Source organism: Nesoenas mayeri, assembly GCF_963082525.1.
Source record: "Nesoenas mayeri genome assembly, chromosome: 3".
Lineage (NCBI taxonomy): Eukaryota > Metazoa > Chordata > Aves > Columbiformes > Columbidae > Nesoenas > Nesoenas mayeri.
This window is the reverse complement of record NC_137544.1, coordinates 2,064,849-2,082,277: the sequence shown is the minus strand read 5'-3', so window position 1 is coordinate 2,082,277 and position 17,429 is coordinate 2,064,849. Positions and strand designations below refer to the sequence as shown.

The 17,429-nt window shown below is 49.1% G+C and overlaps 2 protein-coding genes across 3 annotated transcripts in view; both read left to right on the top strand.

Annotated features, from left to right (window-relative positions):
- The window catches only part of FBXO16 (F-box protein 16), a gene marked incomplete at both ends in the record, with an annotated part of 31,303 nt that extends 16,964 nt beyond the window's left edge, over positions 1-14,339 (top strand). Inside the window, 3 exons of the mRNA XM_080342881.1 lie at positions 7,388-7,493; positions 11,256-11,481; positions 14,272-14,339. Coding sequence (XP_080199007.1) covers positions 7,388-7,493; positions 11,256-11,481; positions 14,272-14,339 — 400 coding nt within the window. The remainder of the gene's footprint in view (positions 1-7,387; positions 7,494-11,255; positions 11,482-14,271) is intronic.
- A 1,942-nt stretch (positions 14,340-16,281) lies between these two features.
- ELP3 (elongator acetyltransferase complex subunit 3) overlaps positions 16,282-17,429 on the top strand; it is a 120,639-nt gene continuing 119,491 nt past the window's right edge. For both annotated transcript variants that reach the window (XR_013921975.1, XM_080341950.1), the window contains exon 1: positions 16,282-16,372. Coding sequence is in view for 1 of the 2 variants with exons in the window: in XM_080341950.1 (XP_080198076.1) it covers positions 16,354-16,372 (19 nt within the window). In the remaining variant the exon portion in view is untranslated. The remainder of the gene's footprint in view (positions 16,373-17,429) is intronic.

Genomic DNA, 17,429 nt, shown 5'->3' with positions numbered 1-17,429 from the left:
GAGCATCTTTGTGATGAGGAGACTGAGAGAGCTGGGGCTGTTGAGCTGGAGAAGAGAAGCTGAGAGGGATGTGATCAATGGATCAATATGTCAGGATGGGTGTCAGGAGGATGGACTAGACTCTGTTCAGTGGTGCCCAGTGCCAGGGTGAGGGGCAACGGGCACAGGCTGAAACACAGGAGGCTCCATGTGAACATGAGCAGAAACTTGTTTGCTAGGAGGTTGGGCAGGGAAAAATTTAATGAAATATAACAATGGCAAGTGTAAAGTCTTGAATCTGGGCAGGAACAACCCCAGGTTCCAGTGTAAGTTGGGGAACGACCTGTTGGAGAGCAGCGTAGGGGAAAGGGACCTGGGGGTCCTGGGGACAGCAGGGTGACCATGAGCCAGCACTGGGCCCTTGTGGCCAGGAAGCCAATGGGACCTGGGGTGGGTTAGAAGGGGGTGGTCAGTAGGTCAGAGAGGTTCTCCTGCCCCTCTGCTCTGCCCTGGGGAGACCACACCTGGAATCTTGTGTCCAGTTGTGGCCCCTCAGTTCCAGCAGGACAGGGAACTGCTGCAGAGAGTCCAGCGCAGCCACCAAGATGCTGCAGGGAGTGGAGCATCTCCCGTGTGAGGAAAGGCTGAGGGAGCTGGGGCTCTGGAGCTGGACAAGAGGACACTGAGGGGGGACTCATTCCTGGGGATCAAGATGGAAAGGGGCAGTGTCAGGAGGATGGAGCCAGGCTCTGCTGGTGACAACCAGGGACAGGACAAGGGGCAATGGGTGCAAACTGGAACACAGGAGGTTCCACTGAAAGAGGAGAAGCAACTTGTTGGGGTGAGGGTGTCAGAGCCTGGCCCAGGCTGCCCAGGGAGGTTGTGGAGTCTCCTTCTGTGCAGACATTCCAACCCGCCTGGACACCTTCCTGTGTAACCTCATCTGGGTGTTCCTGCTCCATGGGGGGATTGCACTGGATGAGCTTTCCAGGGCCCTTCCCATCCCTGACATTCTGGGATTCTGGGATCCTGAGGTGCCAGAGCCTGGCCCAGGCTGCCCAGAGCGGGTGTGGAGTCTCCTGCTCTGAGACATTCAAACCCGCCTGGACCCACCTGTGTGATCTGCTCTGTGACCCTGCGTGACCAGCTGGGTTGGACTGGGGGATCTCCAGAGGTCCTTTCAACCCCAGCCAGGCTGGGATTCTGTGATTTCCACCCCAAAGTATAGTTTTGCACATCAGTTTGTGTTAGGACTGTCTCATGCTTTTTCCTTTGACACATCTGGCATCAGATATTTTCAGAACCGTAGACCTGTGGTCACATTTCTGTGCATCAACAAGCGTCAGCAGCAGCAATCGCAAGGAGGTTCCTTTAGTCACCTCTGTGCCGTGTTCAACCCGTTTCTCATTTAAATCTCTGTTAATACCACCTCTTACTTTTCACAGGCTCACAGCAGTTACCTCCGTTCAGCTAATGTACAGTAATTTGTGCAACTGCTAATAGTATCATTAAGCTGAGCTTGGTGAGCAGGTAATGGATTAGCTTGAGTGCGAGTCCCTGTGAAAAGGATTGCACAGACTCTCCCCCAAGCGAATGTGCGGGAGGAGGAGATTCCTCTCCACTGTGCCAACAAAAACCTTGGGAACCAACTGAGCCGCGGTGAAAGCACCCAGATTGTACGTTACGTGAATAACTGATAGAGCTGAGATTAGCCCGGTGCACAGGAACAATCAACCCGTGAATTACCCCAGCCGAGCGGTTCTTTGGCTCAGCAACCGTGCACTTGCGTAAGCTCTTTCTCAACGTGATTAACTTCGCCGGACCCACCGCTCCTCCGGGGTATTCCACAAAGTTCCCAGTGTCTGAGCTAAAGCCTTTTATGAATCATTTTCTAATCCGCGTCCCCTAGTCCGAGGATACTGTGCTACTTCAAAGAGCTTTCCAGTTTCCACCTCACCCTCTTTCTGCGGGACGTTTCCAAACTTGAGCACCATTTTTTGGGTAGAGTTCTTTGAAGCTTTTAACTAAATATTTTGACAAAATGCCTCTTGTTGCAAATGGATGTCCTGATATTACTTCTCAGCTGTGCTATATGTTTCTAGGTATCGGCTCCCAAAGGTTTATGTGAGATTTAGGGTTCCCTTGTGCTGACCGTAAAAAAGGGACAAGCCTTGTTTGACGTGTTTAAAAGTCGCTTTTTCCAGCATTGAGCTGTAGATGCAGCTGACAACCAGATGCAAATGATTTTGCGTTGTTATTGATACAGTCAGTACATTGACTCTCTTCTTCTCATGAGATTTAAACCTCCATCCACTTGTGCAATGGAGAACATTTAAATGCCAAGTTCGAGCAAATCTTGCATTTATCTGTCATTATAGAGGATTATTGCAAGGAGACAAATGAATTCTGTGAGATTTCCTTGTTTATCAAGGATCTCCCTTTAATATCACTTAAGCCAAAAGTAATTGCTAGTGTGTAGTCTCATCTGGAATGATTATTCAGCAATACAGGTGTGCTGTTTGAGTGCTGGCCCAGCTGCCCACTCACAAAATGATATTCTGGTGCTTCTTTCCCGTGGACACATTACCGATGGAGTCCCCTCGGTGGCTCTTCCTCAGATGTCCCCTCACTAAGGGTCTATATTGCGTTCTCCATCCTTTGCTTCTGGGCAGCTCCCCAGGGATTGTGTCTTCAGCATTTCACCTGGCTCCATGTCTGCGGTGGGGGCAGGAGGAGCCTCAGCACAGGACACACATGGAGCTGCTGGAGAGGGGCCTGAGGAGCCCCAGGAATGACCTGAGGCTGGAACAGCTCTGCTGGGGACAGGTGAGAGAGTTGGGCTGTTCAGCTGGAGAAGAGAAGCTCCGGGGAGACCTCAGTGCGGCCTTTCTGGACTTAAAAGGGGCCAAGAAGAAAGATGGGGACAGACTTTTGAGCAGGGGCTGTTGCAATAGGACAAGGGGTGATGGTTTTAAACTAAAGGAGGGAGATTCAGGCTGGACGTGAGGAGGAAATTGTGCTGAGGGTGGCGAGAGCCTGGCCCAGGTTGGCCAGAGAGGTGGTGGATGAACCATCCCTGGAGACATCCCAGGCCAGGCTGGACGGGGCTCTGAGCAACCTGAGCTGGTGCAGATGTCCCTGCTCATGGCAGGGGGAACTGGGGGAGCTTCAAGGTCCCTTCAACCCAAACCATCCTGTGATCCTGTGACCACCTTTCATGCTTGAGTGCTCCTCCAGTGTAGGCTTTTAGTGGAGGTGACAGGAGCAGTTAACAGGTGGCTTGGTCAGGTGTAGGGTGCCTATCAACAGCAGCACGATGGCAAAGTGGTCAGAGTGCCTCACTGTGACACCAGGATTTGTTTTGGATGGCCACGCTCAGCCAACTGTGAGTGAATTTCGAATTGGTTGAGCCAGCAAGTCTCACGTGAATTCTATGTGAGATGATCTTACCTCCCTGCAGCCCACAGGCTCCGGCAGACCCTGCCTGACCAGTGTACGGGGTTGTAAAACAGAACAGAAAAGCCAGATAAAAATCTCTGCCCCCCCAGGCTGTGTTAGGTAGAGTTATTCTTCAGATTAGATGAATTCTTGGAGCTCAAGGGCATAACAACCACTCTTCATGTAAAATGAATGTCGCAGGTAATGAAATCTATGTAAAATCAGATCGCTAAAACAATAGGAGTCATTTTCCACAATACAGGGTTTTGCGAAGGTAGCCTGGGAGAGGAAATGAGTTTTGCTGTCATCTGAATGAGTATGGAGAGGAACCAGTGTTTTCTTGAGGCGATGAGCGGGTGTGAAAAGCCGCAGCAGAACCAGCAGAAAAGCATCAGGAAGCCAAAGCGGCGGCTGGGAGAGAAGGAGCAGAGACAACACTTGGGGCAGCGGGTCGGCTGCAAAGCCGTGAGCCCACAAACCATCTTTTCTGAGCTCTGCTGTGCCCAGGCAAACCCGACTTGTGGAAAAGTCTCTGTGAATAAAGAGGATCACATCAAAGGAGGACCTGACGCCATCATCAAAGCAATGTGTGAGACTAGTCACTGGCTGCTGCTTTGAATCCAAGTTAATCTGCCTAATGTCAGGTTGAATTTTGTAGAATTTAAGAGGTAGTGAAACAATAAAGTTTTTCCTAGCTCTGGGAGCTGGTTAAAATCTCTTGAGCTGAACTTCACATTACACTTGTTTTCTGATCCAAAGAGAGGTGACAACTCTCCTGTTTCATCATAACAGGGTGTCCACGCTACGGCCAAAATATTGTCATTTAAATGGCAGAGGTGTCGTCTTTCCGTGTTCACATCCATAGCGGTATCTGAACGACACTGCTGTGAATTCATAGCAGAGAACTTATCCTTGCTTAGCCAAAAAAAGGGAAACATGGAAAGCCTGACAAGCTGCAGTCGATTCTGAATTATAAAGGGGAGTGGAGACAAAGGGAGTCCTAAAAGAGGTAACACAAAACATATACTTTAGGCTGTAAGACAGTAATTGGGTATTTACCTCAGAAAAACAAATGAATAGAAGGTAGGACAGAGATCCCTGAGTGTGGGGTGGTTGTTTGGTTTAGATGGGATAGTGAGGGAGAAGATTTGTAGTCACTGAGCAGTGAAATTAAGAATAGTAATGACCAGATGCATAGTTGAGGGAAGAGAGGAGAAGAGAGCAAAGAGGAGAAGAGAGAGAAGAAGAAGAAGAAGAAGAAGAAGAAGGAGAGAAGAAGAAGGAGAAGAAGGAGAGAAGAAGAAGGAGAAGAAGGAGAGAAGAAGAAGGAGAAGAAGAAGAAGAGAGAGAAGAAGAAGAGAGAGAAGAAGAAGAGAGAGAAGAAGAAGAAGAGAAGAGAGAGAAGAAGGAGAGAGATAAGAAGAAGAGAGAGAAGAAGGAGAGAGAGAAGAAGAAAAAGAAGAAGGAGAGAGAAGAAGAAGGAGAGAGAAGAAGAAGAGAGAGAAGAAGAAGGAGAGAGAGAAGAAGGAGAGAGAAGAAGAAGAGAGAGAAGAAGAAGGAGAGAGAGAAGAAGAAGGAGAGAGAAGGAGAGAGAAGAAGAAGGAGAGAGAAGAAGAGAGAGAAGAAGAAGAAAAGAGGAGGGCTTGAATTAGAAATTGCCTGGAAGGGCTTATCAAAATTTCAGTGTTGCTGCTTGTGTGTGTGCAATTTATCATACAGGTGATTTCTGGTAGGCTTGGTTTGTTTTCTGCCTGAACCATCCAGGTAACTTGTTGTTTATATAGGACCAAAACAAGAACGCAGCGAGGATAGATTGTGTCTTTGGGCACAAAGGTGAAGTGAAAGATTTGTATCTAAAGCATGGAACCACGTTAGCAAATTTTCTCTAGGGCTCCGATGTGCCTGGAAAGGACCGGGAGGGCTGTTTCCTTCACTCCGTGCACACACGGGTCTGCTGGAAGGCATCTGGTGTTTGTGCTGCTCGCTGCCAATAAATCAAAAGATTCGCCTCCCACTTTATCAGGAATAATGAATTCCGATCCTGGCCTCGCGCTGGACCCCCGCCAAGGCTGTGCCTCAAGAAAGAGCCCTGCGCCTTCTCATGACAACAGCTCAGCCAAAATGCAACCTCCTTCCCCCCCCGGCCAAGCAGCTCAGGCTTCTGGAAACCAGCAGTAATTCAGTTAGATAATTTATGGCTCTAAAAACAGTTGCGTATTGTACTGGAGTGTTTACCCAATGAGAAAATAATTACTTTCAGTAATTGTTCTGTCAGCAGCCTGGGCCCGGTTTCTGACAAAAAAAGGGGCTGGTTTGCGTGAGAAGGGCACAGTGTTCCGCTGGCCCCCCGAATCCCAGCGCTTGTCTCTTGCTTTTCATGTTTCTCAATAGCCAGCCCCGTCCTCTCTGCCTGTGCGGTGTGTGGGAATTAAAAACGTTCCTTAAGGGAGGGAAATGGGGTGAAAAACACCCAGTTCAGCGCTGGGAGTGAGACCTCCCGGCCTCGGCTCGCCCCGCTGCCCTTTTCCTTTGCAGCCTTGAGAAACTCATCCTCACTGCCTACATTTTCCTAGAATCATGGAATACTTTGGGTTGGAAGGGACCTTCAAAGCTCATCCAGTTCTCCTGTTCCATGAGCAGGGACATCTGCACCAGCTCAGGTTGCTCAGAGCCCCGTCCAGCCTGGCCTGGGATGTCTCCATGGATGCGGATTTCCTTGCAGGGAGATCCCGGTTGGTCAGTGCTGCTCCGACACCGCGATCATGGGCACTACAACACAGCAGAGCTTAATATCTTCATTTATGATCGCAAGGCCAGGCCCGTGTTCTATCTAAAGATCACAGAGTCATTGAGGTTGGAAAAGACCTTTAAGATCGAGTCCAGCCGTAAACCTGACACTGCCAAGTCCACCAAGATGACCAGTTCATTCCCCATAATAATAGTTTGGCTTGAATTTTCTCTCTTGACTGTTAGCAAAGTGTTTACAAACAGATGGTAGTTTTCCTCCATTTGTTATTTGAAATAATTTGTCTGATTTTTCTTTGCTATTCTTGGTCTGGGATGAGTGAATACCAGATACGTGCTGGTGTTGGCTGCTTTTGAGGATGTGTGTGTTATGGGTTGTGACTCTACTTCTGTATAAGGATAAATGTTGCTTTTAGCGTCTATTTCTACTCTTTATATTCATGGTTTTGTATTCATACTGTGCTTTTTAGCCAACCAAGAGCCTTGAGATGCTGGGAGATGAACCCAGCCAGCACACACTTGTTGCTTTATATTCACTAATTCTGTATTGCAGAGTTGGAATGTGGAAGGGGAATGAACAACTTCCGAGTCAATGTGTTTAAGGACTAAGTTCTTAAGAAAATCCTCCTCATAGTATGGATTTTACTCCTGGTATTGGAAAAATGTAACAACTGGCCATGTTCTGGTGTACTTAATTTTCAGAGTCTGGAATATTCCTGTTCTGCCAGTTAATTATATGGACTTTATTAATAGCTGCATATAAATTTATCTACATACACATTTATGGAAACATCTACAAGGAGAAGTATTTGGCTATGAAAACAATGAATAAATAACCTGTTGGACAGGCAGTCCTCCAGCCTTATTTATGTTACAAGTTACATGGACTTAACAGAAAACTCTTGAACTGATTTAGCTAAACTTGTCTTGCTGTGAATTCCCTTAAGCTGGTGTAGCGTATTTAGCGATTTTAGCTTCAATCAGTACATCTCGAGCTAAGGGCACGTGTCTGAGTGCTGTAAACTTACCATTACCTTAAAGACCAGCAAGTTGCCACCTTCCTCTGGGCCGCCGCATCCAATCGTGCGCTCTTGGTCCGCCCCAGGTGCGAGATGAAATGTGTTATCTCAAACCGTGTCTTTTTGGGTGGCAACATCACAAGGGATTTTCTTCTTCTCAGCCCCAGGAAACCAGCTTGTTAATACTGTTCTGTTCCACTCTGCAGGAGAAAGAAAGGAGGAGGGGAGACCCCGGACCTCAGCCGCCAGGCAGCGGAGAGAAAAAAGAGAGCGAGTCGTGGATCTAATAAGCTCCATAAAGCAAAATCACTGGCAAGTATCACCCGCTTGGAATTATATCAACCGCAGCCCAGCGGCAGGGACACCCAGGAACATTTTGGCTCAGCACTGTCTGTATGTAAGCAGTGACCTTGTTATCCGCTCCTCCGTTGCGTATCTCGACAACCAATTTCCATTGTTTCCCAAAGCACCGGATCAATTCTCTCTCTCAATTCTCAATTCTCTCCTCAAAGCTGCTCTTCTGCGCTCGCAACTTGTGATCGAGACAATTCGATGGGGGTTTATTCTCTGTTCATCAGGCTGAGCATGAGCGAGCAGCCCCAGGGTCTTAATACTGAGGATTCTTTATGCTCCTGGCTGGTAAAATAGGGCATCCTCCCATGAAAGGAGTCCAGGGAAGTCAGGCTTCCACAAAACACCCCAGCTCGAAGCTTTTGTAGATACGGCGACGAATAACTGTCGGAAAAAGGACGTGCTCACAAGCGTATCGGGGGTTCTTCCGGACCTGGAAGCGTGTTTCCTAAGCGATGAAAGCGAGGGAACGCACGTGAGTTGAGCTAAAGAAGGTTTCCATGAAAGAGAGGCATTGTGTCCCGAGATTGGGAGGCATTCTCCTGCCCCAAATGCAGCCTGTTGGCGAGGAAATAGATTCAGTCAGCGTTAAAGAACAGAAAATATAATTATTCAGCATGTGTATTGCATTTTCCATTCCCCGATGGCTTCCTCTGGAGCCCTTAGATCAGAGCGGCCTTACATGGTTTCATTCCACCGCGGCTTCCTGTTTCAAATTTGAAGCTATTTTATTGTCAGTCTAGAAGTGAAAAAAATCTTAGTTCAGGGTAAAAAAAGGTGAATTTGGTTTTCTTTCCCCAGATTTTAGAAAAATTAGGTGTTCTTTGAAGTTACTTAACCTGAAACCCACGATCAGGAAGGCACAGGCACTTAGTCTGACTCCCACCATGACATCCAACCCCTCCCGCGTAACGTCAATGGGAGGTTTTGCTATAAATTGCAGCAGCAGAGGGTTGAATGGTATGTGCGGATGTGTCACCTTCTGTCCCCTCAAAAGGGACATGATGATTCCTCGAGCAAACAGTCACCAGAAAGCACGTAGCCAACACAAAATGCTCACAGATGTCTAGGGGAACATGCGGAGTCGGTAGGTACTGAATCCTCACCCCACAAAAAGCCCTGGGACAATCTTTAAGCCACTGCCTATTTCCAAGCTCCACCATGATCCCTCGGTCCCTCCTAAGCAGTTAGGGCAGCCTAACCTCGGTGACTTGAGCCCAGACAGAGCTCTGTGTCTTGGTGCTGTGCAATTTTGGTAGCACTGGCTTCTGTTTGTGTGAAAAACCTGGTAGTTGCCGTGTCACTCTTTCCTAGACCCTTACATTAAAAATAGGCTTTGATTTCTCTAAAGTTGCCCAAATCTCAGTAGAAGAGCTGTGTTTCTTATTCTCTGATGTATAAACATGCTGTTAGGCTGGCCATTAATGACTAACTGACAGTAAAAGTTAAATTGCGGTACCCTGATGCATAGAAAATAATATATAACTTGCTAGGAATAATCCAAAATTAATTTCCATTTATTATTAAGGTAGCATTGGGAAATCTTGTTGAAATGGAGACCTTTGGAAAGACTTGTATTTAACTGACTCCAAATAAAGAGGCTTAATGCTCAAAATCTTTTAGTAAATCCTTAGAAGAACAGACTGTGACAAAAGTGCCCCAAGCAAGCAAACATCAAGTCAAATGAAAATGAAGCTCTTAAATAGATCAATGATTCCAGGGCAGAAAGTAGGTGAGAATAAAGTAAATTACAGCCAATAATGAAGATGTGAAAAGGGCTATTTTATGGAGCTCCAAGCTCCGGAGGCGGATGAACAGCACACAAAAAGAGAAGAAACACGTAATTAAGGTGATGACCTGAGTCCTGGAATTACATCCACTGGCTCCACGTTTGCGTGCGGTGAATCAGTTCTCCTCCTAGTAAATCTGTGAGGTTTTGGAGTTTATTAGAAATCATGGCAACTGTAGCAGAAAATGTGACCAGGCTCACACTTGATTTGGAATAAATTAAATGAGCTAAATTAGAATAAGTAGTAAATTACAATCAATTAAGTTAATTAGGTCTCTGAATGAAGGGCCGCGTTCCTTCTTATGGATGCGCATGTCTCTGCAGCGGGGAGGGAATTCCTGCTCTCTCTTTACCCAGGGACATGCCTTACTCAAAGGATACGTCTAGTTGCAGTGTTAACCATCTCTTGAAGCGCTTTGCTGGATCAAGGTTTACGGTTTGTCTATAGCCCCGTGATGCTCACGTTGCCTTCAGCAGCTGCTCTCCTGGTATTTTCTACAGAAAAGCAAAGAATACAATGGGTTGGGTGACTCCTCCAGGCTGGGCATGGAAACCAGATCGGGTTTGGGCCACTCTGTTGTACCTCTGTCCATTCTGACACGGAGCTACGTTGTCCATCATGATTTTTGTCCCTCCAAGTCTCGTGTCACCGCTGCCACATCAGCGTCCTTTACACAGAACTTCCCCCGAGGACTCTGCTGCAGCTTTTCAGCAAAGCAAGAAGTGAAAATTCCCAGATACTTGATTAGGAACGCACAATTTGACGGATGTTTTTGACAGCTTTGCAAATGACTGCGATGGCAGCAATCAGGGGTTTTGCCTTTCGGGCTGTCTGCTTGTTTCTATTTGAGACAGCTCCACCCTCACAGCTGTTTCTGAATTACTGACTTATTTTTAGTACTCACTAAATAACGTTTTCTTGACAGGATCAGTCATTCTTGCCTCACTGCCTATATCCTAAGGTGATAAGATTGCAGCATTTGAAGTCAGGACTATATTTCCCTATGACGTATTGACAGGGAATTGATGTTTTGAGTATGGATCACATTTACATACCATGTGGGTACAGCCCACATGAAGCTCCTCAGCACTAAGATACAGTCCTGACAGTGTATATTTATATTCTGCAAACCTTATGTTGAATTTTATTTATACATACAAGAAATCCTGTTGAACTTCACGGGACTACTCCTGAAAGTGAAAATAACTCAGCATAATGTTTGCATATTCAAGCTCAGCTTTTATACGTCACTCTAATATTAAAAGTATAACCTGGCTCTAATAATCATGGCCTGTCTGTGCCTTAGAGCTTTGGCCACCCACATATTGCTTTTTAATGAGTTGCTACATAAATGTTTGGGTTTGGTAACGTTTGCTCACTATTGTTACCAAATAATTCATATCAGTCAATAAAACCCAAAGCTGCCGGTCTGCAGCACCCGTGTTTTTTGACTATTTGGGATCTTGCTCCAGGAATAAACAATCATGGTGTTGCTAAGGGGATTTTTTTGCTTAATTATTATTTTACTTCAGTAAAATGTTCACTGAACAGGATGTTAAAACAAACTTCATCCTTTACACTGCGAGACTTCAAACAGCAAGCGAGACTGGGATTAGTTGCAGCCATATGCCCAGGGGAGAATTTGTACATTAACATATGAACTGATGTGAAGAATCAGTTAATGAGGGTTTGGCTTTACTAGCATCAGTTTCTAATTGGGTCCTTTTGTCCTTAAGGTAAATTTCAACCAGAGCGCAGATCACTGCAAGTAATGCAGATTATGCTTTATCATTTAGGGATATCATTTTGGAATATAATTTATAGAATGGAGATAGAATATATAGAATTTATACAAGTTCTCAATGGACTCTGACATTTTCAGCCCCTCTGAAGCTGTCGGGATGATATGACTTTTACTGCCTTCTCTTCCCAGCTATCACTTTCTGCAGATCTTCAGTCTGTTCCAAAAACACCAGTTCGTCCCAGCTGGGCTGCTCACCAGTCAAACGGTTACCTGCCCTCCATAGCAGCGGCAAAGATCCTGCTCCAGAGCTCCCAGTGGAACGCCGGCATCCGACCAGCACCTGTTGGAGCCCCAGTGCCGAAACCACATGAAAGAGGAAAGCAAGACTTCACAAGAACAAACAGCAGGTCCCCATGTTAGTGTCCTGCCCTGTGCCGCGGGGAGGCTATTGCAGAGATTGCCAAGATCCCAAATTAGTGTGCGGGGAGAAGGAGATGGTGCCGACAGCGTATTTCCGTAGGAGAAGGAGAAGGCAGGCGTTCTGGATGGTGGGAATGCAGATGACAGTGATTTGCTGCATCAAAACAGAACATATGGCCAAAGACGTCACATCTAGCACTCGTGAGAGCCACCTGCCTGTCACGGTTGTCATCTTGATATTGAACGCTAGCACGGGATTCACACGGGTTTAACTCGCTAATACTCGGTGGCAGAGCAAGAGATAGAATCACATAATCACAGAATGGTTCTGCTTGGAAAAGACCTTTAAGATCATTGAGTCCAACTGATACCCCACCCCAGCACTGCCCCATGTCCCTGAGAACCTCATGTCCGTCTGTCCAACTCTCCAGGGCTGGTGACTCCAGCACTGCCCTGGGCAGCCTGTTCCAATGCCCCACAGCCCTTTGGGGAAGAAACTGTTCCCCACATCCAACCTCAACCTCCTCTGGCGCAACTTGAGGCCGCTTCCTCTGCTCCTGGCGCTTGTTCCTGGGGAGCAGAGCCCGACCCCCCTGGCTCCAAGCTCCTTTCAGGCAGGTCAGAGATCAGAAGGTCTCCCCTCAGCTCCTGTTCTCCAGCTGAACCCCCCAGGTCCCTCAGCCGCTCCATCACACTTGTGCTCCAGCCCTCACCAGCTCCGTTCCCTTCTCTCCACTCGCTCCAGCACCTCAAGGCCTTTCTTGGTGTGAGGGGCCCAAAACTGCCCCCAGGATTCATGGTTTGGCCTCCCCAGGTCCCAGCACAGGGACAGTCACTGCCCTGGGCCTGCTGGCCACACCAATTCTGGTACTTAGGTCAGAAGTGACAATGGGCTCAATCCAAAGTCCACAGGGACTCTGCCAGGTCCTGGATTGATGCCACAATGACCGGAGACGGTTGGGCTGGAAGCAGAACATTCAGCAAATTACAAAAGAAAGCAATCAGCTCAAGGGAGATGAGGAAGCAACTGCCTTCTAAATGACAGAACCCCAGGGAACGGCAGAAGATGCGCCAGGGAAGGTCAGTGGGACATGAGGAAAAGGTTCTTCACCCAGAGGTGCTGGACACTGAACAGGCTCCCCAGGGAGGTGTCACGGCCCCAACCTGACAGTGTTCAACAAGAGACTGGACACTGTCCTCAGACACACGGGGTGACTTGTGGGGTGTCCTGTGCAGGGACAGGAGTTGGACTCCATGATCCTGGTGGGTCCTTCCAGCTCAGGACATTCTGTGATTCTATGAGTGACACAATCAAACCCAATTTCATGCCATTTCAGTCTAGGATTGGCTTGGGCAGCTGATTTTGAAGACCTCACCTCTTGATACACCCAGCACCTCCATGTCTGCAGCCAGCTGGGAAAGTATTGGCTATTTTTCAGAAGCACCCAACATTTTGGCAGATTTTGGTGAAAGTCCTATTAGTTCACAAGTGGTTTATCAACATAAGGTTTGTAGTCTGTGACCCTGATGATTTTTAATTGCACAAGAACAGCGGTGGATAAAGAACCTGGAGTGAACAAAGGAAAAGAGGCTTCTGATGTGATAATATTGGCATTTTCAAAGAGATCACAGAGGTGGAGTGAGGGGAGCTCCTACAGGGCAGCAACCATCTGGTACTTATTGATGATCCCAGCTAGGAAGGAGCTAACAGAGCACGTGGAAACCTCCAGCATCCCTTTGGATCTCCCTGGTGTAAGCGTTTTTGCAAGTCCACCCATGAGGAGGATGCACAGTGCAAATCAGCGATTGCAAATCCTTCTGTGGGAGAAGAAAGAAAGAATCCAAACACAGGTGAAGGATGATATGTAGAGGAAAGCACTGGAATGAGTTAAGATGAGGCCCAAGGAAAGCTTCATGTAGGAAGCAGGACATAAATGCATCCTGGTCGTAAAAGCCAAGAGAGGAAAGTATCGAGGCTAGAGTTACAGACGCACGTATTTCTAAAGAAACACAAGTTTTCTACAAACCAAAGCTCTCACCCTGAAGTCACACTGCCTGGGCAGAGCCTTAGGAAGGTTTCAGGCTGGACTGAAGAGTTAAGCAGAGACTCGGGGCCTTGGTTGAGTTCTTGGTTGTCCCAGTCGATCAAGGGAATCCCACAGGTCTGGCAGCAGCGCTGTGACCTCCCAGGATTGTGGCACTTAGCTCTGATGCTGCCACCCGGGAGGCGCTGGGAACAGGGAGAACGTGGTTCTTCAGTCTCTTAATTTCTGCAAAACAATCGGCAATGGCTGCTGGGGTGCAGTTTGGTGTTATCAAAGAGGATGAGGAGGATGGAAGAAGCGGAGCTCCTGTAGGGAAGTGATCACATGGTCATTATTCATTATTTGTAAGGCTAAACTATGTATTTTTTGTATCAGAGAGAGACAAATCCTATCTAAATTCCTTCAGTGGCCACTCCCGGACCTTTGTGATCTCTGCCAGGATTTTCCCAAGGTAAACTCGCCAACTTTAGATATTCCTGCAGCTGAGCTTTGCCAGGGAATGTTTGCAGATTGTCAGAAAGGTGGGCAGGAAAAGTAAAGATGTTTTGATTGACAACTATTTTGTCTGTAATGAGATGATGAATGCAAACCGTCTTTCCATTCAATCCAGATTTGTAAAGGTATTTGAGGTATTAAATGCCACCGAAATCCCACAGATTGGCCGACTGCCTAAATATGCTTAGAATCTGAATTCTCTGACTAAATTACTCTGATTCTGACATTATTTCTCTTTTGTCCAGCACCTCCACTGTTTGAGCCCCAGCCCTGGCACATTGCTCCATCTAACCAAGGATCTGACACAGACTAACAAAGCATCTGGAGTATCTTTCACCCTGTGGGATGGAAACTGAATTCAGCTCTTCAAAAAACCCCGAAGGGAGGAGAGAGGTAGCAACAGGAGATAATGATCTAAACCATATTTTCAACCTCTCTCAGCATCTCTTGTCATTTTTTTCCTGTTACTTGTTTTTCTTTTTCTTTTTGGAGGCCTGTTTTGCTTTGCTGCCTGTTCCCTCCCCCTCCACAATGCTGTTTTCTCATCCAGGTGGCCTCTCCCCTCCCCTCACTGCCAGATTCACATTACTCACAAAGAGACCCACCAGAATCCAGCAGTTGTCCAGGATGCCACCAGCAAGGAGACGCAGGAGCTGGTGGTGCCAGCGAGGCTCTAACAGCAACGAACAAAAGCAGTTCCCCATATGAGAAGTTCATTCAGTCGTGGAACTCCCAGCCTGGAGAAGTTGTAGATGTTGAAGCACCTGTGAGCTCTAGAAGCCACTGGAGATTCATGGAAGGATCTCAAGCTGATTTAATAGAATCACAGAATCATTTTTGCTGGAAAAAACCCTCAAGAACGAGGCCGACTGTTACCACTACCCCATGTCCCTGAGAACTTAATTTCAACATCATTTTAACCCCTCCAGGGATGGTGACTCCAGTACTGCCCTGGGCAGCCTGTTCCAATGCCCCACAGCCCTTTGGGGAAGAAATTGTTCCCCACATCCAACCTCAACCTCCTTCTCTGACATCAAACCAAACTAACCCAGGCTTGCTCTGCTGGAGCTCAGTGAGACTCGGGGCACAAACAAATGCAGGAGCAAAGGCGGAACCTCACATAACTCATTAGGATGAAAGCAAACTCTTCTGTCTCATTCCACCTCCATCATTCACAAAATCATTTTCATTGGAAGCGACCCTTAAGATCATAGAGTGCAACCATAACCTAACTCTGGCACTGCCTCATGGCCCTGAGAACCTCATGTCCGTCTGTCCAACCCTCCAGGGATGGTGACTCCAGCACTGCCCTGGGCAGCCTGTTCCAATGCCCCACAGCCCTTTGGGGAAGAAATTGTTCCCCACATCCAACCTCAACCTCCCCTGGCGCAACTTGAGGCCGTTTCCTCTGCTCCTGGCGCTTGTTCCTGGGGGGCAGAGCCCGACCCCCCTGGCTCCAAGCTCCTTTCAGGCAGGTCAGAGATCAGAAGGTCTCCCCTCAGCTCCTGTTCTCCAGCTGAACCCCCCAGGTCCCTCAGCCGCTCCATCACACTTGTGCTCCAGCCCCTCACCAGCTCCGTTCCCTTCTCTCCACTCGCTCCAGCACCTCAAGGCCTTTCTTGGCGTGAGGGGCCCAGAACTGTCCCCAGGGTTGGCGGTTTGGCCTCCCCAGGTCCCAGCACAGGGATGGTCACTGCCCGGTCCCTTCCAGCGCTCCCCCTGGTGCTCCCCAGGAGCCCGCAGGTCTCCCGGCACCTCTCGAGCAGAAACATTTTACTGTTTTGGGAGGAAACCCCGCAGGTTTCTCCTCCCGCCGATACTTTGCTACCCCCTAGCGCTGACTGGGCGCAGGGACCTGCAGACGGCGGGGGGGAGGAGGGGGGTGCGGAGGGGGGACTCGCGCCTCACCGCTGACTCCGCAGCAATATCGATAAATATCGGTAAATGTTGAGGGCTCCAACTTAACACCAGGCACCATAAGTACGGTCGGACAAGCAGGCACGCCGTCCCTTGGGGCCCCGGCACACACGCGTGGGGTGCCCCGGGGGACACGCCACCCCCTCATGTAGCCCCGATGGTACCGCCCGCTCCCCCCCAACCCGGGACCGGTGCCCCGCTCCGGGTCCGCGCACAGCGCCCCGCCCGCGGTGTGCGCATGCGCAGTACGGCGATACGCGTACCCCGGTGGGCAGCCCTCTTGTCGCTTTCCGGCAGCGCGGCTGTAAGGTGCGACGTTTTCACGACGGCGCGTGTGGCGGGGCGGTCTCGCTTCACGGCGGGAGGCGCTGGCCTGGTCCGTGAGGGGCGGCTGAGCAGAAGCGGGCAGCATGAGGCAGAAGAGGAAAGGTACCGTGTGGGGCCGTGGGAGCGCTGTGGGGTCAGGGCAGAGCCCGCGGCTGGCGGCAGGGTGAGCCCTTACCCTCTCCCGGGAGCTCAGGGCAGTGGGACTGGGCTTTGCTGCCCCCCCGGCCCGGGAATGAGGGGCTGTGGGGCAGGGCTGGGGCCTGACCCTCCTCTCCATTCACCTCAGACTCAGCCAGGACCTGCTGGAGACCCAGCGGCCCTTGTCACCCACGTTGTGGTGGAGACCGGGCAGGGGGTTACGTGCTGTTGGGCCAATAGAATCAAAGAATCATTTTAGTTGGAAATGACCGTCACGATCATGGAGTGCGACCATAACCCACCCCAGCACTGCCCCATGTCCTGAGAACCTCATCTATGTGTATTTTAAACCCCTCCAGGGATGGTGACTCCAGCACTGCCCTGGGCAGCCTGTTCCAATGCCCCACAGCCCTTTGGGGAAGAAATTGTTCCCCACATCCAACCTCAACCTCCCCTGGCGCAACTTGAGGCCGTTTCCTCTGCTCCTGGCGCTTGTTCCTAGGGAGCAGAGCCCGACTCCCCTGGCTCCAAGCTCCTTTCAGGCAGCTCAGAGATCAGAAGGTCTCCCCTCAGCTCCTGTTCTCCAGCTGAACCCCCCAGGTCCCTCAGCCGCTCCATCACACTTGTGCTCCAGCCCCTCACCAGCTCCGTTCCCTTCTCTCCACTCGCTCCCCCTCTATCCTAGTGAGTCCACACCTGGAATCCTGTGTCCAGTTGTGGCCCCTCAGTTCCAGCAGGACAGGGAACTGCTGGAGAGAGTCCAGCGCAGCCACCAAGATGCTGCAGGGAGTGGAGCATCTCCCGTGTGAGGAAAGGCTGAGGGAGCTGGGGCTCTGGAGCTGGAGGAGACTGAGGGGTGACCTTATTAATGGTTATAAATGTATAAAAGGTGAGTGTCAGGAGAATGGAGCCAGCCACTTTTGGTGACAACCAATGGTAGGACAACGGGCAGTGGGTTCAAACTGGAACACAGGAGGTTCCACTTGAGTCTGAGAAGCAACTTGTTGGGGTGAGGGTGTCA